Genomic DNA, 17,502 nt, shown 5'->3' on the forward strand with positions numbered 1-17,502 from the left:
CGAATATGTTTCTTTGTGTGAGGCCAGAGCTGCTCCTACGGAGGAGTTCCAGTTGGGCCGTCTGCTTCACTTTCTTCAAACGGGAGTGAATGTGGGCCTAAAATTAGGGTCCATAAAGGTGCAAATTTCGGCCTTATCCATTTTCTTTCAAAGAGAATTGGCTTCTCTTCCTGAAGTACAGACTTTTGTGAAGGGCGTGCTGCATATTTAGCCTCCCTTTGTACCTCCGGTGGCGCCTTGTGACCTTAACGTGGTATTAAGTTTCCTCAAGTCACCTTGGTTTGAACCACTCAAAACAGTGGAGTTGAAATACCTCACTTGGAAAGTGGTCATGTTGTTGGCCTTAGCTTCTGCAAGGCGGGTTTCGGAATTGGCGGCTTTTATCATATAAAAGCCCATACCTGATTTTTCACGTGGATAGGGCAGAGTTGAGGACTCGTCTCATCTTTTCATATGAACCAACCTATTGTCGTGCCTGTGGCTACACGGGACTTGGAGGATTCCGAGTCCCTGGATGTGGTCCGGGCTTTGAAGATTTATGTGACCAGAACAGCTATGATCAGGAAGACCGAAGCTCTGTTTGTTCTGTATGCGGCCAACAAGGTTGGCGCTCCTGCTTCAAAGCAGACAATTGCTCGCTGGATCTGTAACACGATTCAGCAGGCACATTCTTCGGCAGGATTGCCATTGCCTAAATCGGTTAAGGCCCATTCCACTAGGAAGGTGGGCTCTTCTTGGGCGGCTGCCCGAGGGGTCTCTGCACTACAACTGTGCCGAGCTGCTACTTGGTCGGGGTCAAACACCTTTGCGAAGTTGTATAAGTTTGATACCCTGGCTGAGGAGGACCTCCTGTTTGCTCAATCGGTGCTGCAGAGTCATCCGCACTCTCCCGCCCGTTTGGGAGCTTTGGTATAATCCCCATGGTCCTTACGGAGTCCCCAGCATCCTCTAGGACGTTAGAGAAAATAAGATTTTACTTACCAGTAAATCTATTTCTCGTAGTCCGTAGAGGATACTGGGCGCCCGTCCTTAGTGCGGACTTCTTCTGAAAGACTTGTATATAGTTATTGCTTACATAAGGGTTATGTTATAGTTGATCGGGTTTGAACCGAGGCTATGTTATTGTTCATACTGTTAACTGGGTATGTTATCACAAGTTATACGGTGTGGCTGGTATGTATCTTGCCCTTAGATTTACAAAAATCCTTTCCTCGTACTGTTCATCTCCTCTGGGCACAGTTTCTCTAACTGAGGTCTGGAGGAGGGACATAGAGGGAGGAGCCAGTGCACACCCAGAATCCAAAGCTTTCTTAAAGTGTCCCATCTCCTGCGGAGTCTTTCTATTCCCCATGGTCCTTACGGTGTCCCCAGCATCCTCTGCGGACTACGAGAAATAGATTTACCGGTAAGTAAAATCTTATTTTTTCTTTATACCACGTCATGCAATTTCACTAATTTTATACTTCGCTTAAGCTAGCCCTACAGCGGCTAATTGGTAAACAGAACAACTATATTAGCCTTATAGGCAATGTTAATGTGAGGTTTGCTGATAATTTTTATAAATATACAATTAATGGTTATATTTTAATTGAATTTTGGGAAAATGTGCACCGAATAAGAATCCAATCTTTTTTTTTTTTCCCTCATCTTTTTTTTTTTTTTTTTTTTTTTTCTTCTAAATTTATTTAGTTTGCTCCAAATTGGAGGGTGGCACTTGATCACACTGCTGACATATTAATAAAAAGATGTCCATGCCGCATATAAAATAGATCAATATTCCCTGAAACATATTATTGTCTGGTGCGGAAATTTTTCTCTTTTGTAATGACTACAAATAGAGGTCAATGAGTCTCTGTACTGTTCATTAGAAACGTACCTTGTATGTGGAGCCACAAAGGAGTAGAAGTGGGGTGCATCCAAAAGATACCCTGCTGGGCTACAAAGCTTTTCACCGGTAGATCAAAAATGGTCCTTCCAAGAGTCACTTTGTGTGATGAGGTGCTGCCGATGCGTTTCGAGCTATGTGCTCTCTATCAAGGCAGGTTGCAATCTTGTTATACCCAGCGCCCAGTGGTCTAGCACCAACCCACACTTCTCAGATTTAAACAACTTGTCTGGAAAACCTTTTTTGCCCATTTTCCAGTGTTTGGGAACAAATGATCATTTGCTCCCATATACCAGATTTTCATGCCAGCAAATTAGTTGTATAGTTGGCAAATTTAATTTTGTGTGTGGCCAGCTGTAGCAGCATACTCACAGGTACATAACTTCAGCATCCAATGATCATAGGCTTGTGAAGATTGTAATTACTCTTACCAGCAGACTTTTGCTGATGTTGCCTTTTGCTTCTACACATTAGAACACTATCAGCTTGTGTAAGTGGGGATTATTCCAGATTAGGGGATCTGATAAGGCTAGTACATGTAAGCAATCCTCTAAAGCCCCATACACACAGGGGATATGTCTGCTGAGCGATCTATCACAGACCACTCGGCACACAGTGCGATGTGTGCTGAGCAAGGGGGAGGCCGCACCTTTCACCCAGCGGTGAAATGAGCGATCACTAGATTTGGCATGCATGCTAAATTTAGAGTCACTGTGGGGCATACACACTGAGAGATCCGTGCTTAACTACTAAGCAATCTAGTCAGATTGCTTAGAATTTCAGCACGGATCTCTCCGTGTGTACCCCCCTTAAGAGCCACACACTATATAAATCTATGTGATCTATGTGCACTTCTGTTTAGGCAATCTTGGGGGTAAATTTAGTAAGATGGGAGTTCTATTTAAGATGGGATGTTGCCCATAGCAACCAATCAGATTCCAGGTATCGTCTAGAAGGTGCTAGATAAATGAGAAGTAGAATCTGATTGGTTGCTTTGGGCAAAATAGAACCCCCATCTTAGTAAATGTACCTCTTGTTGTCTCTAGTTGTCACAGAAATATAAGTTCCTGTCAAACCAGATGAGCCATCTGTTTCCAAGCTATTCTTTAACCTACTGTAACAAGGCTAAAAAATATAAATAAATTGCGTTGCACGTCACTTTAGACGGGGTGGTATGCAATTTTTTAAGCGTCCCATTGTTTTAGCACACCCAAAAGTGTTGTGTTTATCCGCGCAAAACAGCTAAACCCAACTGAAATGCTGCCCGCAATGCAAAAAGTCCCGCTTGGACACCCAAATGGAAACGCATACGGATGGCCAGCGTTTGGGATGGCGGCAGTCAGAAGACCGACAGTGGCATCCCAATGCTCTGAATCACGACATGGGTTTGGTAAGTATACCAAACCCTCTCCCTGTATCATCCTAACCCTCCCTAGTGCTTAAACCTAACCCTCCCTGCAGCCTAACACCTAACCCACCCCCAGTGCCTAAACCTAACAACACATACCCCCCCTACGGCCTAACCCTAACATTCCCGGCGTCGGGATTTCAAGTTCCGGCTTTCCGGCAACTGGTATGATAAACGCATTCCCTCTAGTGGCGGTCGCCCATTTTTCTCTTTCCAAACAATTTGATGTCCATCTATGGTCATAAAGATTATTCATAAATGGAAAGCATTGAAGACCGTTGTCAGTCTTCCCAGGAATAGGCATCCCATCAAATAGTCACACTGAACGATGCTTGATAAATTGCAACAACACTACAGTAAAGCTAGGTACACACCTATACAATCATCGGCCCGTTCTCTCCATATCTGGTGAATGGACGTTGATTGTATAGGTGTGTATGCAGTACCAATGCATACGGCTTATAACGCTCCTGCAACGGTCAGAACCGGGAGGTCGCATCTTGTGTGCTGCACATGGGACCTCCTGGGATGGGATTTTGAATAATACTAAAGGAAAATGATTGTGAGCACACACATAACTATATGGCTGAAAAAGATGTGGTATCGTAGGTTCGGTAGCCCCTTATCATGGATTTTTCATTGGGTCAGCATCATGCCTGATAAGTGTCAGCATCTGGCAATCCTATTAGCAGTGGTAAAGTACAGCTGCTGATAGGATACCGCCCATTGTATTATACAGATTACATTTTCAGATTCGTGGGGATTAAATGTCCTGTTAAAACAGATTTGAAAAATGTCTGATCTCTTTCTAATGAATGTATCTCTGTCTAGAATCTTTTAAACGCTTTTATAATGTAGCAATGTAAAATATGCTCATGCTGCACTTTTCAATGTTTTCTAGATTTCTTTAGAGGACCAACTGTGTCTGCGATACGTCTTGCTGGGCTGGAGCATGTCCTGCATTTCACAGCAGTGGATGGAAAGGTTTTCATGCGCAGCTACAAGTAGGTATCTACTGCGCTCTAATATTACTTTGGGGGTTTTTGCTGCAGTGATGTGTAACCGATTAGATGGTTTTCTCTAGCATCCATAAGGGATATTAGGGGGAAACTAGTACGATGGGTATAGACGGGGTCAAAAGGAGCCAGTGCACTTTAAATTTCTTCAACTGGGTGTGCTCTCGGGAGAGGATGCACATCTCTGCAGCTCCAGAGTTTTCTTCAATTTCATTTTAAACTTTTTTATTATTTTCGGTATGCTGTCTGGGCAACAGCATACCTGCGCTGTGGGAGGTATGCTGTTGCTCTTCAAGGTAGAACATTTTGGGAGGAACCCCCTGGGGTGGATGTCTGTCTCTCGCCTGTCTAAAAAGGCGGGGCTGCCTGGCCCGGCTCCTTTACTATGAAGGATCCTGGGGATCGAAAGACAGACTACCCTAAAATCTATATAGAATGCAGCCTGCCTTTCACAAAAGACCGGTCATTGTGGGTTGCTGGATGACCCATGCTATTCATTCTTGGGCTGCGCAAATTCAGGGGGGGGGGGGGGGGGGGCGGCCTCTCGGGGGATATGCCCTTAGTTACTATGGTAACCCTCCTGAAACATATTCAGGACACTACCCGTGTCCTTTGTGATTCCCTCAAAGAGATGGGTAACATTAATGGTCGAATGTCTCCCATGGCGGTGTCGGCGCGCAGGGCCTTGTGGTTTTGTCAGTGGATTGCGGATGCAGAATCCAAATGTAATGTGGAATCCCTCCCCTTTTCTGGAGAATGGCTTTTTGGGGTTGAACTGGATGCATGGATTTCCAAAGTTACGGCTGGGAAATCCACGTTTCTCCCCTCTGGGGCCCCACCGGCGAGACGCTCCTATCCGGGACCGTCTGTCCAGTCCTTTCGGTCTCGCACATTTCGATCGAAGGCCAGTGGTGCCTCCAATGCGGCTAGAGGCACCAGGGGTAAGTCCCAGAAAGCCTGCAAGTACCGGTTCCCAGGAACAGCCCACCACTTAAGCTTCCACTAAGACCTCAGCATGACTGTGCCCACCCCGGGGGACCTCGAGGTGGGAACCCGTCTGTGTCACTTCAGCCGCGTCTAGGAGACCTCCTGCCAGGATGCCTGGGTCAGGGCGCTCGTTTCTCATGGCTACAAGCTGTTGACAGTACCCCCCACTCCCAGTGATTTTTCAAATCATGCTTACCAGCTTTGGAGGATATGAAAGTTACGTTGCAACAGGCTATCTGAAAGTTGGTCGTGTCCCATGTCATTGTTTCAGTAGCACTACCACAGCGCGGCAAAGGGGTTTACTCAAACCTGTTTGTAGTGCCGAAGCCGGACGATTTGGTCAGACCCATTCTAAATCTGAAATCCTTGAATCTTATTTGAGGGTGTTCAAATTCAAAATGGAATCCCTGCGGGCCTGGAAGAACAAGAATTTATGGTCTCCTTTGATATCAAGAACGCCTATCTCCATATTCCGATTTGGCCTCCTCATCAGGCATACCTGCGGTTTGCCCTGCTTGACGATCACTACCAATTCCAGGCAATGCCCTTCGGCCTGTTAGCAGCCCAGAGGGTATTCATGAAGGTGATGGCGGAGATGATGCTTCAACTACAAATACAGGGGATCAATGTGGTCCCCTATCTGGACGATCTTCTGATAAAGGCAAGATCCAGGGAGCTTTTGTTGCGCCATATCGACCGCACCATCCGTCTTCTGTCCGACCATGGGTGGATCCTCCAGTTTCAGAAGTCCCACCTGGAGCCAACTCTGAGGCTCCTGTTCCTGGGGATGTTGCTGGATACCGTGGCCCAGAAGGTGTTTCTACCAGAGGACGAGGCAAAAACACTTCAGGAGATGGTCCACATGGTGCTCCGACCTACTCTAGTGTCCGTACATCTCTGCACAAGGTTGTTGGGAAAGATGGTTGCCTCGTACGAGGCAATCCAGTATGGTAGGTTCCATGCCAGAAAGTTTGTTGGATCTCCTGAGCAAGTTTTCCAGATGCACCGGATGATTCAGCTGTCACCTCAGGCCAGGATTTCCCTCTTGTGGTGGCTACAGTCCTCCAATCTCCTGGAGGGCAGGAGTTTTGGGATGCAGGATTGGACCCTCCTCACGACAGATGCGAGTCTGAGAGGATGGGGAGCGGTCACCCAAGGGGCGCAGTTCCAGGGCAGGTGGTCTACCCATGAAAGCCTCCTTCCATTCAACATTCTGGAACTTTGGGCGCTCTACAATACCCTACTTCAAGCCTCTACTCTGCTCAAGGATCACACGATACAGGTACAGTCGGACAATGCCACGGCGGTGGCATATATCAATCGATGAGGGACAAAAAGCAGAGCCTGCATGCGAGAGATGTCGAAGAAATTCCTCTGGGCGGAAAGAAATGCAAGGGCCATGTAGGCAATCTTCATTCCGGGTGTGGACAACTGGGAGGCGGACTTCCTGAGTTGTCACGATCTCCACCCGGGGGAGTGGGGGCTCCACCATCTGGTGTTCCAACAGATCGATTGGTGGGGTTGCCCACAAATAGACATGAAGGCTTCTTGTTTCAACAAAAAACTCCCCTGGTATTGCTCGCGGACCAGGGACCCTCGGGCAAGGGCAGTGGACGCACTGGCATCGCCTTGGCCGTACCGGCTGGTCTACCGGTTTCCTCCGATCCCATTGCTCCCAAGAGTGCTACAGCGAATCTGAAATCAAGGTGTCCAGGCAATTCTAATTGCCTCGGAGGGCATGGTACGCGGATCTACTGGACATGTTTGTCGAAGACCCTTGGCCTCTACCACTTAGAAGAGATCTTCAACAAGGACCGTTCGTCTACCCGGACTTATGGCGACTTCGTTTGACGGCACGGAGGTTGAGCGGAACATCTTAGCTTGCAAGGGCCTTTCCAAGAATGTTATTGCAACCATGGTTCAGGCCAGGGAACCTGTGACGTCAAAACACTATCATCATATCTGGAGGAGATATGTCTCTTGGTGCGAGGACCGCACGTATCTGCCTGCAGAGTTTCACTTGGGACGTTTCCTACATTTCCTACAGGCTGGTGTTGGTAAGGGCTAACGTCTGAGTTCCATTAAGGTCCAGATTTCAGCTCTCTCCGTTTTCTTTCAGAAGAAATTCAGTGTTGCCAGAAGTTCAGATCTTCTTGCAAGGGGTACTCCACATACAACCTCCCTTTGTGCCGCCTACGGCACCCTGGGATTTGGATGTAGTGTTGACATTTTTACAGTCCTCCTGGTTTGAACCTCTGACGGGAGAAGACAAGTACCTCATGTGGGAGATGGGGATGTTACTGGCCCTGGCTTCTGCTCGACACGTTTCAGAATTGGGGGCCTTATCATGTAAAAGTCCCTACTTGGTCTTTTACGAGGACAGAGCGGAGCTCCAGACTAGACAGCAGTTCCTGCCGAAGGTGGTCTCCGCGTTACATCTGAATCAACCTATTGTGGTTCCATCCAGTTCTGACGCTTCTGCTCCTCCGGAGGCATTGATGCCTTGAAGATGTATGTCAAGCATACAGCTCGGGTCTGAAAATCAAATTCCTTGTTCTTGCTCTGTGATGTGCAGAAGAAGGGTTGCCCTGCTTCAAAGCAGTCCATTGCTCGTTGGATTAGGCTTACTATCCAACAGGCCTGTGTGTCGGCACCCTTACCTGTTCCTAAGTCTTTAAAGGCCCACTCTACTAGATCAGTGCGCTTTTCCTGGGCGGCTGCCCCTGGAGTCTAGGCCTTACAACTGTGCCGAGCTGCTACCTGGTCGGGGAAGAACACACTTGTGAAGTTCTACAAATTTGATACCCTGGCCAAAGAGGATACCCAGTTTGGTCAGATGGTGCTGCAGCAGTCTCCGCACGTTCCTGTCCGTTCTGGAAGCTTTGGGACGTCCCCATCATACTAATTTCCCCCAGTATCCCTTATGGATTCTAGAGAAAATAGGATTTACCGGTAGGTATTAAAATCCTTTCTCTGACGTCCTAGTGGATGCTGGGACTCCGTCAGGACCATGGGGATTAGCGGCTCCGCAGGAGACAGGGCACAAAAATAAAAGCTTTAAGACTAGGTGGTGTGCACTGGCTCCTCCCCCTATGACCCTCCTCCAAGCCTCAGTTAGGTTTTTGTGCCCGTCCGAGCAGGGTGCAATCTAGGTGGCTCTCCTAAAGAGCTGCTTAGAAAAAGTTATTAGGTTTTTTATTTTCAGTGAGTCCTGCTGGCAACAGGCTCACTGCAACGAGGGACTTAGGGGAGAAGAAGTGAACTCACCTGCGTGCAGGATGGATTGGCTTCTTAGGCTACTGGACACCATTAGCTCCAGAGGGATCGAACACAGGCCCAGCCATGGAGTCCGGTCCCGGAGCCGCGCCGCCGACCCCCTTGCAGATGCCGAAAAGTGAAGAGGTCCAGAAACCGGCGGCAGAAGACTTTTCAGTCTTCATGAGGTAGCGCACAGCACTGCAGCTGTGCGCCATTGTTGTCAGCACACTTCACACCAGCGGTCACTGAGGGTGCAGGGCGCTGGGGGGGGGCGCCCTGGGCAGCAATGATAATACCTTGTTCTGGCTAAAAATACATCACATATAGCCCCTGGGGCTATATGGATGTATTTAACCCCTGCCAGGTCTCACAAACACCGGGAGAAGAGCCCGCCGAAATAGGGGGCGGGGCCTATCTCCTCAGCACACAGCGCCATTTTCCTGCACAGCTCCGCTGCGAGGAAGGCTCCCAGGACTCTCCCCTGCGCTGCACTACAGAAACAGGGTAAAAAAACAGAGAGGGGGGGCACTTTTTTGACGATATTGATATATTAAGCTGCTATAAAGGAAACAACACTTCTGTAGGGTTGTTCCTATATATTTATAGCGCTTGGGTGTGTGCTGGCAAACTCTCCCTCTGTCTCCCCAAAGGGCTAGTGGGGTCCTGTCTTCGATAAGAGCATTCCCTGTGTGTCTGCTGTGTGTCGGTACGTGTGTGTCGACATGTATGAGGACGATGTTGGTGTGGAGGCGGAGCAATTGCCGGTAATGGTGATGTCACCCCCTAGGGAGTAGACACCGGAATGGATGGCTTTGTTTATGGAATTACGTGATAATGTCGGCACGTTACAAAAATCAGTTGACGACATGAGACGGCCGGCAAACCAGTTAGTACCTGTCCAGGCGTCTCAGACACCGTCAGGGGCTGTAAAACGCCCTTTACCTCAGTCGGTCGACACAGACCCAGACACGGACACCGAATCTAGTGTCGACGGTGAAGAAACAAACGTATTTTCCAGTAGGGCCACACGTTATATGATCACGGCAATGAAGGAGGCTTTGCATATCTCTGATACTGCAAGTACCACAAAAAGGGGTATTACGTGGGGTCTGAAAAAACTACCTGTAGTTTTTCCTGAATCAGAGGAATTGAATGAAGTGTGTGATGAAGCGTGGGTTAACCCCGATAGAAAACTGCTAATTTCAAAGAAGTTATTGGCATTATATCCTTTCCCGCCAGAGGTTAGGGCGCGCTGGGAAACACCCCCTAGGGTGGATAAGGCACTCACACGCTTATCAAAACAAGTGGCGTTACCGTCTCCTGAAACGGCCGCCCTCAAGGATCCAGCTGATAGGAGGCTGGAAACTACCCTGAAAAGTATATACACTCATACTGGTGTTATACTGCGACCAGCCATCGCCTCAGCATGGATGTGCAGTGCTGGGGTGGTTTGGTCGGATTCCCTGACTGAAAATATTGATACCCTGGATAGGGACAGTATTTTATTGACTATAGAGCAATTAAAGGATGCTTTTCTTTATATGCGAGATGCTCAGAGGGATATTTGCACTCTGGCATCGAGAGTAAGTGCGATGTCCATATCTGCCAGAAGAAGTTTATGGACGCGACAGTGGTCAGGTGATGCGGATTCCAAACGGCATATGGAAGTATTGCCGTATAAAGGGGAGGAATTATTTGGGGTCGGTCTATCGGATTTGGTGGCCACGGCAACAGCCGGGAAATCCACCTTTTTACCTCAGGTCCCCTCCCAACAGAAAAAGACACCGTCTTTTCAGCCGCAGTCCTTTCGTTCCTATAAGAACAAGCGGGCAAAAGGACAGTCCTATCTGCCCCGAGGCAAAGGAAAGGGTAAGAGAGTGCACCAAGCAGCTCCCTCCCAGGAGCAGAAGCCCTCCCCGTCTTCTGCAAAGCCCTCAGCATGACGTTGGGGCTTTACAAGCGGACTCAGGGGCGGTGGGGGGTCGACTCAAGAATTTCAGCGCACAGTGGGCTCACTCACAGGTGGACCCCTGGATCCTGCAGGTAGTATCTCGGTTACAGGTTGGAATTCGAGAAGTCTCCCCCTCGCCGGTTCCTAAAGTCTGCTCTGCCAACGTCTCCCTCAGACAGGGCGACGGTATTGGAAGCCATTCACAAGCTGTATTCTCAGCAGGTGATAGTCAAGGTACCCCTCCTACAACAGGGAAAGGGGTATTATTCCACACTATTTGTGGTACCGAAGCCGGACGGCTCGGTAAGACCTATTCTAAATCTGAAATCTTTGAACCTGTACATACAAAAATTCAAGTTCAAGATGGAGTCACTCAGAGCAGTGATAGCGAATCTGGAAGAAGGGGACTTTATGGTGTCCCTGGACATCAAGGATGCTTACCTGCATGTCCCAATTTGCCCTTCACATCAAGGGTACCTCAGGTTCGTGGTGCAAAACTGTCATTATCAGTTTCAGACGCTGCCGTTTGGATTGTCCACGGCACCTCGGGTCTTTACCAAGGTAATGGCCGAAATGATGTTTCTTCTGCGAAGAAAAGGCGTATTAATTATCCCTTACTTAGACGATCTCCTGATAAGGGCAAGGTCCAGAGAACAGCTGGAGGACGTAGTAGCACTAACCCAAGTAGTGCTGCAACAGCACGGGTGGATTCTGAATTTTCCAAAATCTCAATTGACCCCGACAACACGTCTGCTGTTCCTGGGAATGATTCTGGACACGGTTCAGAAAAAGGTGTTTCTTCCGGAGGAGAAAGCCAGGGAGTTATCCGAACTTGTCAGGAACCTCCTAAAACCAGGAAAAGTGTCTGTGCATCAATGCACAAGAGTCCTGGGAAAAATGGTGGCTTCTTACGAAGCGATTCCATTCGGCAGATTCCACGCACGAACTTTTCAGTGGGATCTGCTGGACAAATGGTCCGGATCGCATCTGCAGATGCATCAGCGGATAACTTTGTCTCCACGGACAAGGGTGTCTCTTCTGTGGTGGTTGCAAAGTGCTCATCTGTTAGAGGGCCGCAGATTCGGCATACAGGACTGGGTCCTGGTGACCACGGATGCCAGTCTGAGAGGCTGGGGAGCGGTCACACAGGGAAGAAACTTCCAGGGAGTGTGGTCAAGCCTGGAGATGTCTCTTCACATAAATATACTGGAGCTAAGAGCGATTTACAATGCTCTAAGCCTGGCAAAACCCCTGCTTCAGGGTCAGCCGGTGTTGATCCAGTCGGACAACATCACGGCAGTCGCCCACGTAAACAGACAGGGCGGCACAAGAAGCAGGAGGGCAATGGCAGAAGTTGCAAGGATTCTTCGCTGGGCGGAAGATCATGTGATAGCACTGTCAGCAGTGTTCATTCCGGGAGTGGACAACTGGGAAGCGGACTTCCTCAGCAGACACGATCTACACCCGGGAGAGTGGGGACTTCATCCAGAAGTCTTCCACATGATTGTGAACCGTTGGGAAAAACCAAAGGTGGATATGATGGCGTCCCGCCTCAACAAAAAACTGGACAGGTATTGCGCCAGGTCAAGAGACCCTCAGGCAATAGCTGTGGACGCTCTGGTAACACCGTGGGTGTTCCAGTCAGTGTATGTGTTTCCTCCTCTGCCTCTCATACCAAAAGTACTGAGAATTATACGGCAAAGGGGAGTAAGAACGATACTCGTGGCTCCGGATTGGCCAAGAAGAACTTGGTACCCGGAACTTCAGGAGATGCTCACGGAAGATCCGTGGCCTCTACCTCTAAGACGGGACCTGCTTCAGCAGGGACCGTGTCTATTCCAAGACTTACCGCGGCTGTGTTTGACGGCATGGCGGTTGAACGCTGAATTCTAAGGGAAAAAGGCATTCTGGAAGAGGTCATCCCTACCCTGGTAAAAGCCAGGAAGGAGGTGACTGCACAACATTATCACCGCATTTGGAGAAAATATGTTGCGTGGTGTGAGGCCAGGAAGGCCCCGACGGAGGAATTTCAACTGGATCGATTCCTACATTTCCTGCAAACAGGATTGTCTATGGGCCTCAAATTAGGGTCCATTAAGGTTCAAATTTCGGCCCTGTCGATTTTCTTCCAGAAAGAATTGGCTTCAGTTCCTGAAGTCCAGACTTTTGTAAAAGGAGTACTACATATACAGCCCCCGGTTGTGCCCCTAGTGGCTCCGTGGGATCTTAATGTAGTTTTGGATTTTCTCAAATCCCATTGGTTTGAGCCACTCAAATCGGTGGATTTGAAATATCTTACATGGAAAGTAACCATGCTACTGGCCCTGGCTTCAGCCAGGAGAGTGTCAGAATTGGCGGCTTTATCGTATAAAAGCCCATATCTGATTTTCCATTCGGACAGGGCAGAACTGCGGACGCGTCCTCAGTTTCTGCCTAAGGTGGTTTCAGCGTTTCACCTGAACCAGCCTATTGTGGTGCCTGCGGCTACTAGCGATTTGGAGGATTCCAAGTTGCTGGACGTTGTCAGGGCATTGAAAATATATATTTCAAGGACGGCTGGAGTCAAAAAATCTGACTCGCTGTTTATACTGTATGCACCCAACAAGCTGGGTGCTCCTGCTTCTAAGCAGACGATTGCTCGTTGGATTTGTAGCACAATTCAACTTGCACATTCTGTGGCAGTCCTGCCACAGCCTAAATCTATCAAGGCCCATTCCACAAGGAAGGTGGGCTCATCTTGGGCGGCTGCCCGAGGGGTCTCTGCATTACAACTCTGCCGAGCAGCTACGTGGTCGGGGGAGAACACGTTTGTAAAATTCTACAAATTTGATACCCTGGCTAAAGAGGACCTGGAGTTCTCTCATTCGGTGCTGCAGAGTCATCCGCACTCTCCCGCCCGTTTGGGAGCTTTGGTATAATCCCCATGGTCCTGACGGAGTCCCAGCATCCACTAGGACGTCAGAGAAAATAAGATTTTACTTACCGATAAATCTATTTCTCGTAGTCCGTAGTGGATGCTGGGCGCCCATCCCAAGTGCGGATTGTCTGCAATACTTGTACATAGTTATTGTTACAAAAAAATCGGGTTGTTATTGTTGTGAGCCGTCTGTTCAGAGGCTCCTACGTTTGTCATACTGTTAACTGGGTTCAGATCACAGGTTGTACGGTGTGATTGGTGTGGCTGGTATGAGTCTTACCCGGGATTCAAAATCCTTCCTTATTGTGTACGCTCGTCCGGGCACAGTATCCTAACTGAGGCTTGGAGGAGGGTCATAGGGGGAGGAGCCAGTGCACACCACCTAGTCTTAAAGCTTTTATTTCACGTAGTCCATAAGGGATATTGGGGGAAACTAGTACGATGGGTATAGACTGGGTTAAAAAAAGAGTCCGTGCACTTCAAATTTCTTCAACTGGGTGTGCTGGCTCCTCCCCTCTATGCCCCCTCCCACAGGCAGTTCTAGGTAAAAACGTGCCCGAAGAAGAAAGGACATATATGAGAAAAGAAACCTAAGAGAAAGGGAGGTGAGATTTACACACCAACACACCATTAACATACAACAACGGCTGGTAACAATAGCAGCAACAGCTGAACAGGTAACTATAGAACAAGAACCTGCAGAAAAGTCCACGGTAATTGTACCTAAAACTAGTAAATGGGTATCTCAAGCTAGGTAGACACGACGTTATGTTGCCTGATTGGGGAATGGGGCCGACATAAAGGGCACGTCTGCCGTGATGTAATGAAGTCAGAGTTTGGCGGCCGTGCAGGATGCCAGCCAAACTTGAACGTGTTTTTGTATTTTTTTTATTTTTTTTAAAGGGGATATCATGTATAAGGCGAAACCATGCCTTGTATATGATTGCCCCTTTAAAAAAAAGTTTGAGTTTGGACGGCATCCTGCATGGCCACCGAACTCGGACTTCATTACATCCCACCCATCGTCTAGTGTGTACCCGCTATGTCGCTGATGTATGCTCCCTCGCATCGTCCGCAACATCCTCCGTTGGTCTTACATTCAGTACATATTAAGTGTGTACCCAGCTTAACACAATCGTTGTCATTAGAACATTAGATTATATGGATTGGATAGAGTTTTAAATGTCAATGCAGCAGTCTCTCATTTGACATGATTTTCCCACTTTTATTCCAGCACAGACTAGGAGATGTAACCTTTGTTCAGCAACACTGGCTTCGTTGAGGAGTTTTAAATGTTTGTGATATATCTCAGGCAGTTTAACAGAGGACACTGTCTACAAGGGCCTATTCTCTATGATTGCCTGGTTTGCAGAAGCAGCATCCTTGTAAACAAGGCAAATGGTTCAAAGCTTAAAGTTCTGCTTTTTTCTTTATTTAATAGAGTCCTAATGAAGAAATCCGGGTGCAGGACCCCAAGAATAGAACTGGAAGAAATGGGGCCTTCATTTGATTTTGTGATGAGAAGAACTCACCTGGCTTCTGACGACCTGTACAAATTATCACTGAAACGTCCTAAAGCCCTTCAGGTACTTGACACAGGCTCTGTAATACAGTTTCAGTTCAAAGGGTCTCTAAAACGCCCAGAAGCAAATGGGAAATTCCCCCGTACATTTCTGTTTGGTGCTAGAACTAGACTCTTAAGAGCATGCCTGTGAAATGGAATGTTGAGCTTTTATAAACCACCTTTCTGATGGAAACAAAATTAGCTGAGGCTAATAGTCACATGATCTTTATAACTCGACCATGACTCATTTGGTGGGTGTAGTATGGTATGCCGGCGGCCAGCATACCGGCACCGGGAGCCCAACCGCCGGCATACCGACAGCGTGACGAGCGCAAATGAGCCCCTTGAGGGCTCGCTGCGCTCGCCACGCTGCGGGCACGGTGGCGCGCTACACGCGCCACACTATTTATTCTCCCTCCAGGGGGGTCGTGGACCCCCACGAGGGAGAATATTTGTGGGTATGACGGGTGTCTGGATTCCGGCGCCGGGATCCCGACATTCAGCAACCTGAAGATCACTCCATTTGGTGGTTGTCTGTATGTGAAAGCTGCTTGAAGAAGCTAGTAGGTCTTCATTTTTTCAGTTGATGCATGTTAATTGTCTTGTATTAAATAGGCAAAGAAGAAGAAGAACATCTCCCACAATACTTTTGGCACAAAATATGGGCGAATCCATATGCAGAAACAGGATCTGGGCAAACTACAGACTCGTAAAGTCAAAGCATTGAAGAAGAGACCTGCAAAGAAGTCCGCAGCCAGTGAGGAGACAACGCCAAAGAGAAGGAAGAAAGAATGATTGCGTTGCTAGCATATGAGGACTGTATATACCAGCAACAACTCATGTTACAGGACTTGCATTCTGCCTAGACAAACCCCATTTTTTGGTTGTATTCTGCATTGTCAGACTCTTCATCATGGCATTTTGCCAGAGACCTGACAGTAAAATGGCAATATTGAATACAGAATAAAATGTCTGTACGTAATCTAGACTCATGTGAAAATTCCCAGAACAAAACTAGAGAAAATGTACTTGAAGCCTTCTGTTACTAACCACATGGAACAATGTATGGGACAATACATGAAATACTTACAGATCTGTGTGTTTTGCAGAAAGCTGAAATGTGTGCACTCCTATTGTGCAAGTCTTCATACAGATCAGCTGGACCAACGCTCCATCCACAGTTCATATAAAGGGAGAGATTCCGTTAGCCGTGAGCCTCTGTTGAAATGCAGTGACTAATTTTTGCTTGCACCCAGTAGAGGTTAGCAATACATGAATTTTCCCTCCCTGCTTGGGTGAATCTCTGGTCCTTTTGTGTTCTGTTTATGGAATAAAAATGGAGTGTGCAAGCTCCAGTCTTGTAAGAGTTTTGTAAAGGTTCTCCAATAAAAATGACATTTAATAGTTTTGTAATTCTCTTGCATGAAATTGCATAAACTAAGGATTACACTAGAGGTCAGTGTTCTATAAGTAGTAGTTCTAGGGATTGTGTGTTTGGGATATGTATGTTGATATAAATGATATGCTTCAGTTGTATGTCTTCATGCGCATACTATTGGAACAACACTGTAGAGTCTATAGTGGGCATTCTCCTTCTCAGGTGGACAGTACCTTAAGCTGGGTACACCCTAGACTATGCTCCATGAGCAATATCGTCAGTGTTTGTCGTTTGCCCAGGAGTTCAAGGGCAAAGTGCATACAGACTGAAAGCTATAGCTAATGATATCGTTCAGTGACGTCATCCTTCCACAAGCCTGAACATGCTTTTTTCTCTAACGTCCTAGTGGATGCTGGGGACTCCGTAAGGACCATGGGGAATAGACGGGCTCCGCAGGAGACTGGGCACTCTAAGAAAGATTTAGTACTACTGGTGTGCACTGGCTCCTCCCTCTATGCCCCTCCTCCAGACCTCAGTTAGAATCTGTGCCCGGACAGAGCTGGGTGCATTTTAGTGAGCTCTCCTGAGCTTGCTAATAAGAAAGTATTTTAGTTAGGTTTTTTATTTTCAGAGAGCTTCTGCTGCCAACAGACTCTCTGCTATGTGGGACTGAAGGGAGAGAAGCAAACCTACTAACTGCGGCTAGATTGCACTTCTTAGGCTACTGGACACCATTAGCTCCAGAGGGATCGAACACAGGAACCTAACCTTGATCGTCCGTTCCCGGAGCCGCGCCGCCGTCCCCCTCGCAGAGCCAGAAGACAGAAGCCGGCGGGTTGAAGCAAGAAGACGTCAAAATCGGCGGCAGAAGACTCCTGTCTTCATATGAGGTAGCGCACAGCACTGCAGCTGTGTGCCATTGCGCCCACACTAACCCACACACTCCGGTCACTGTAGGGTGGGGGGGGGGGGTGGGGGTGTGCCCTGGGCAGCAATTGATTACCTCCTGGCAATAAAGCAGCATATATACAGCTGGGCACTGTAATATGCGTGAGCCCCTGCCATTAATTTTACACAAAATCGCGGGACAGAAGCCCGCCGCTGAGGGGGCGGGGCCGCCTTCCTCAGCACTCACCAG

General features: G+C 48.0%; 1 protein-coding gene across 2 annotated transcripts in view; it reads left to right on the top strand.

The window, feature by feature from the left end:
• Positions 1 to 16,399, top strand: part of RPF2 (ribosome production factor 2 homolog) — a 195,328-nt gene extending 178,929 nt beyond the window's left edge. For both annotated transcript variants that reach the window (XM_063917140.1, XM_063917139.1), the window contains exons 8-10: positions 4,195 to 4,297; positions 14,864 to 15,008; positions 15,602 to 16,399. In XM_063917140.1, the coding sequence (XP_063773210.1) occupies positions 4,195 to 4,297; positions 14,864 to 15,008; positions 15,602 to 15,781 (428 nt within the window). In that variant the 3' untranslated portion in view covers positions 15,782 to 16,399. The remainder of the gene's footprint in view (positions 1 to 4,194; positions 4,298 to 14,863; positions 15,009 to 15,601) is intronic.
• Positions 16,400 to 17,502: the final 1,103 nt, after the last annotated feature.

This window comes from Pseudophryne corroboree, chromosome 4 (genome assembly GCF_028390025.1).
Source record: "Pseudophryne corroboree isolate aPseCor3 chromosome 4, aPseCor3.hap2, whole genome shotgun sequence".
Taxonomy (NCBI): Eukaryota; Metazoa; Chordata; class Amphibia; order Anura; family Myobatrachidae; genus Pseudophryne; species Pseudophryne corroboree.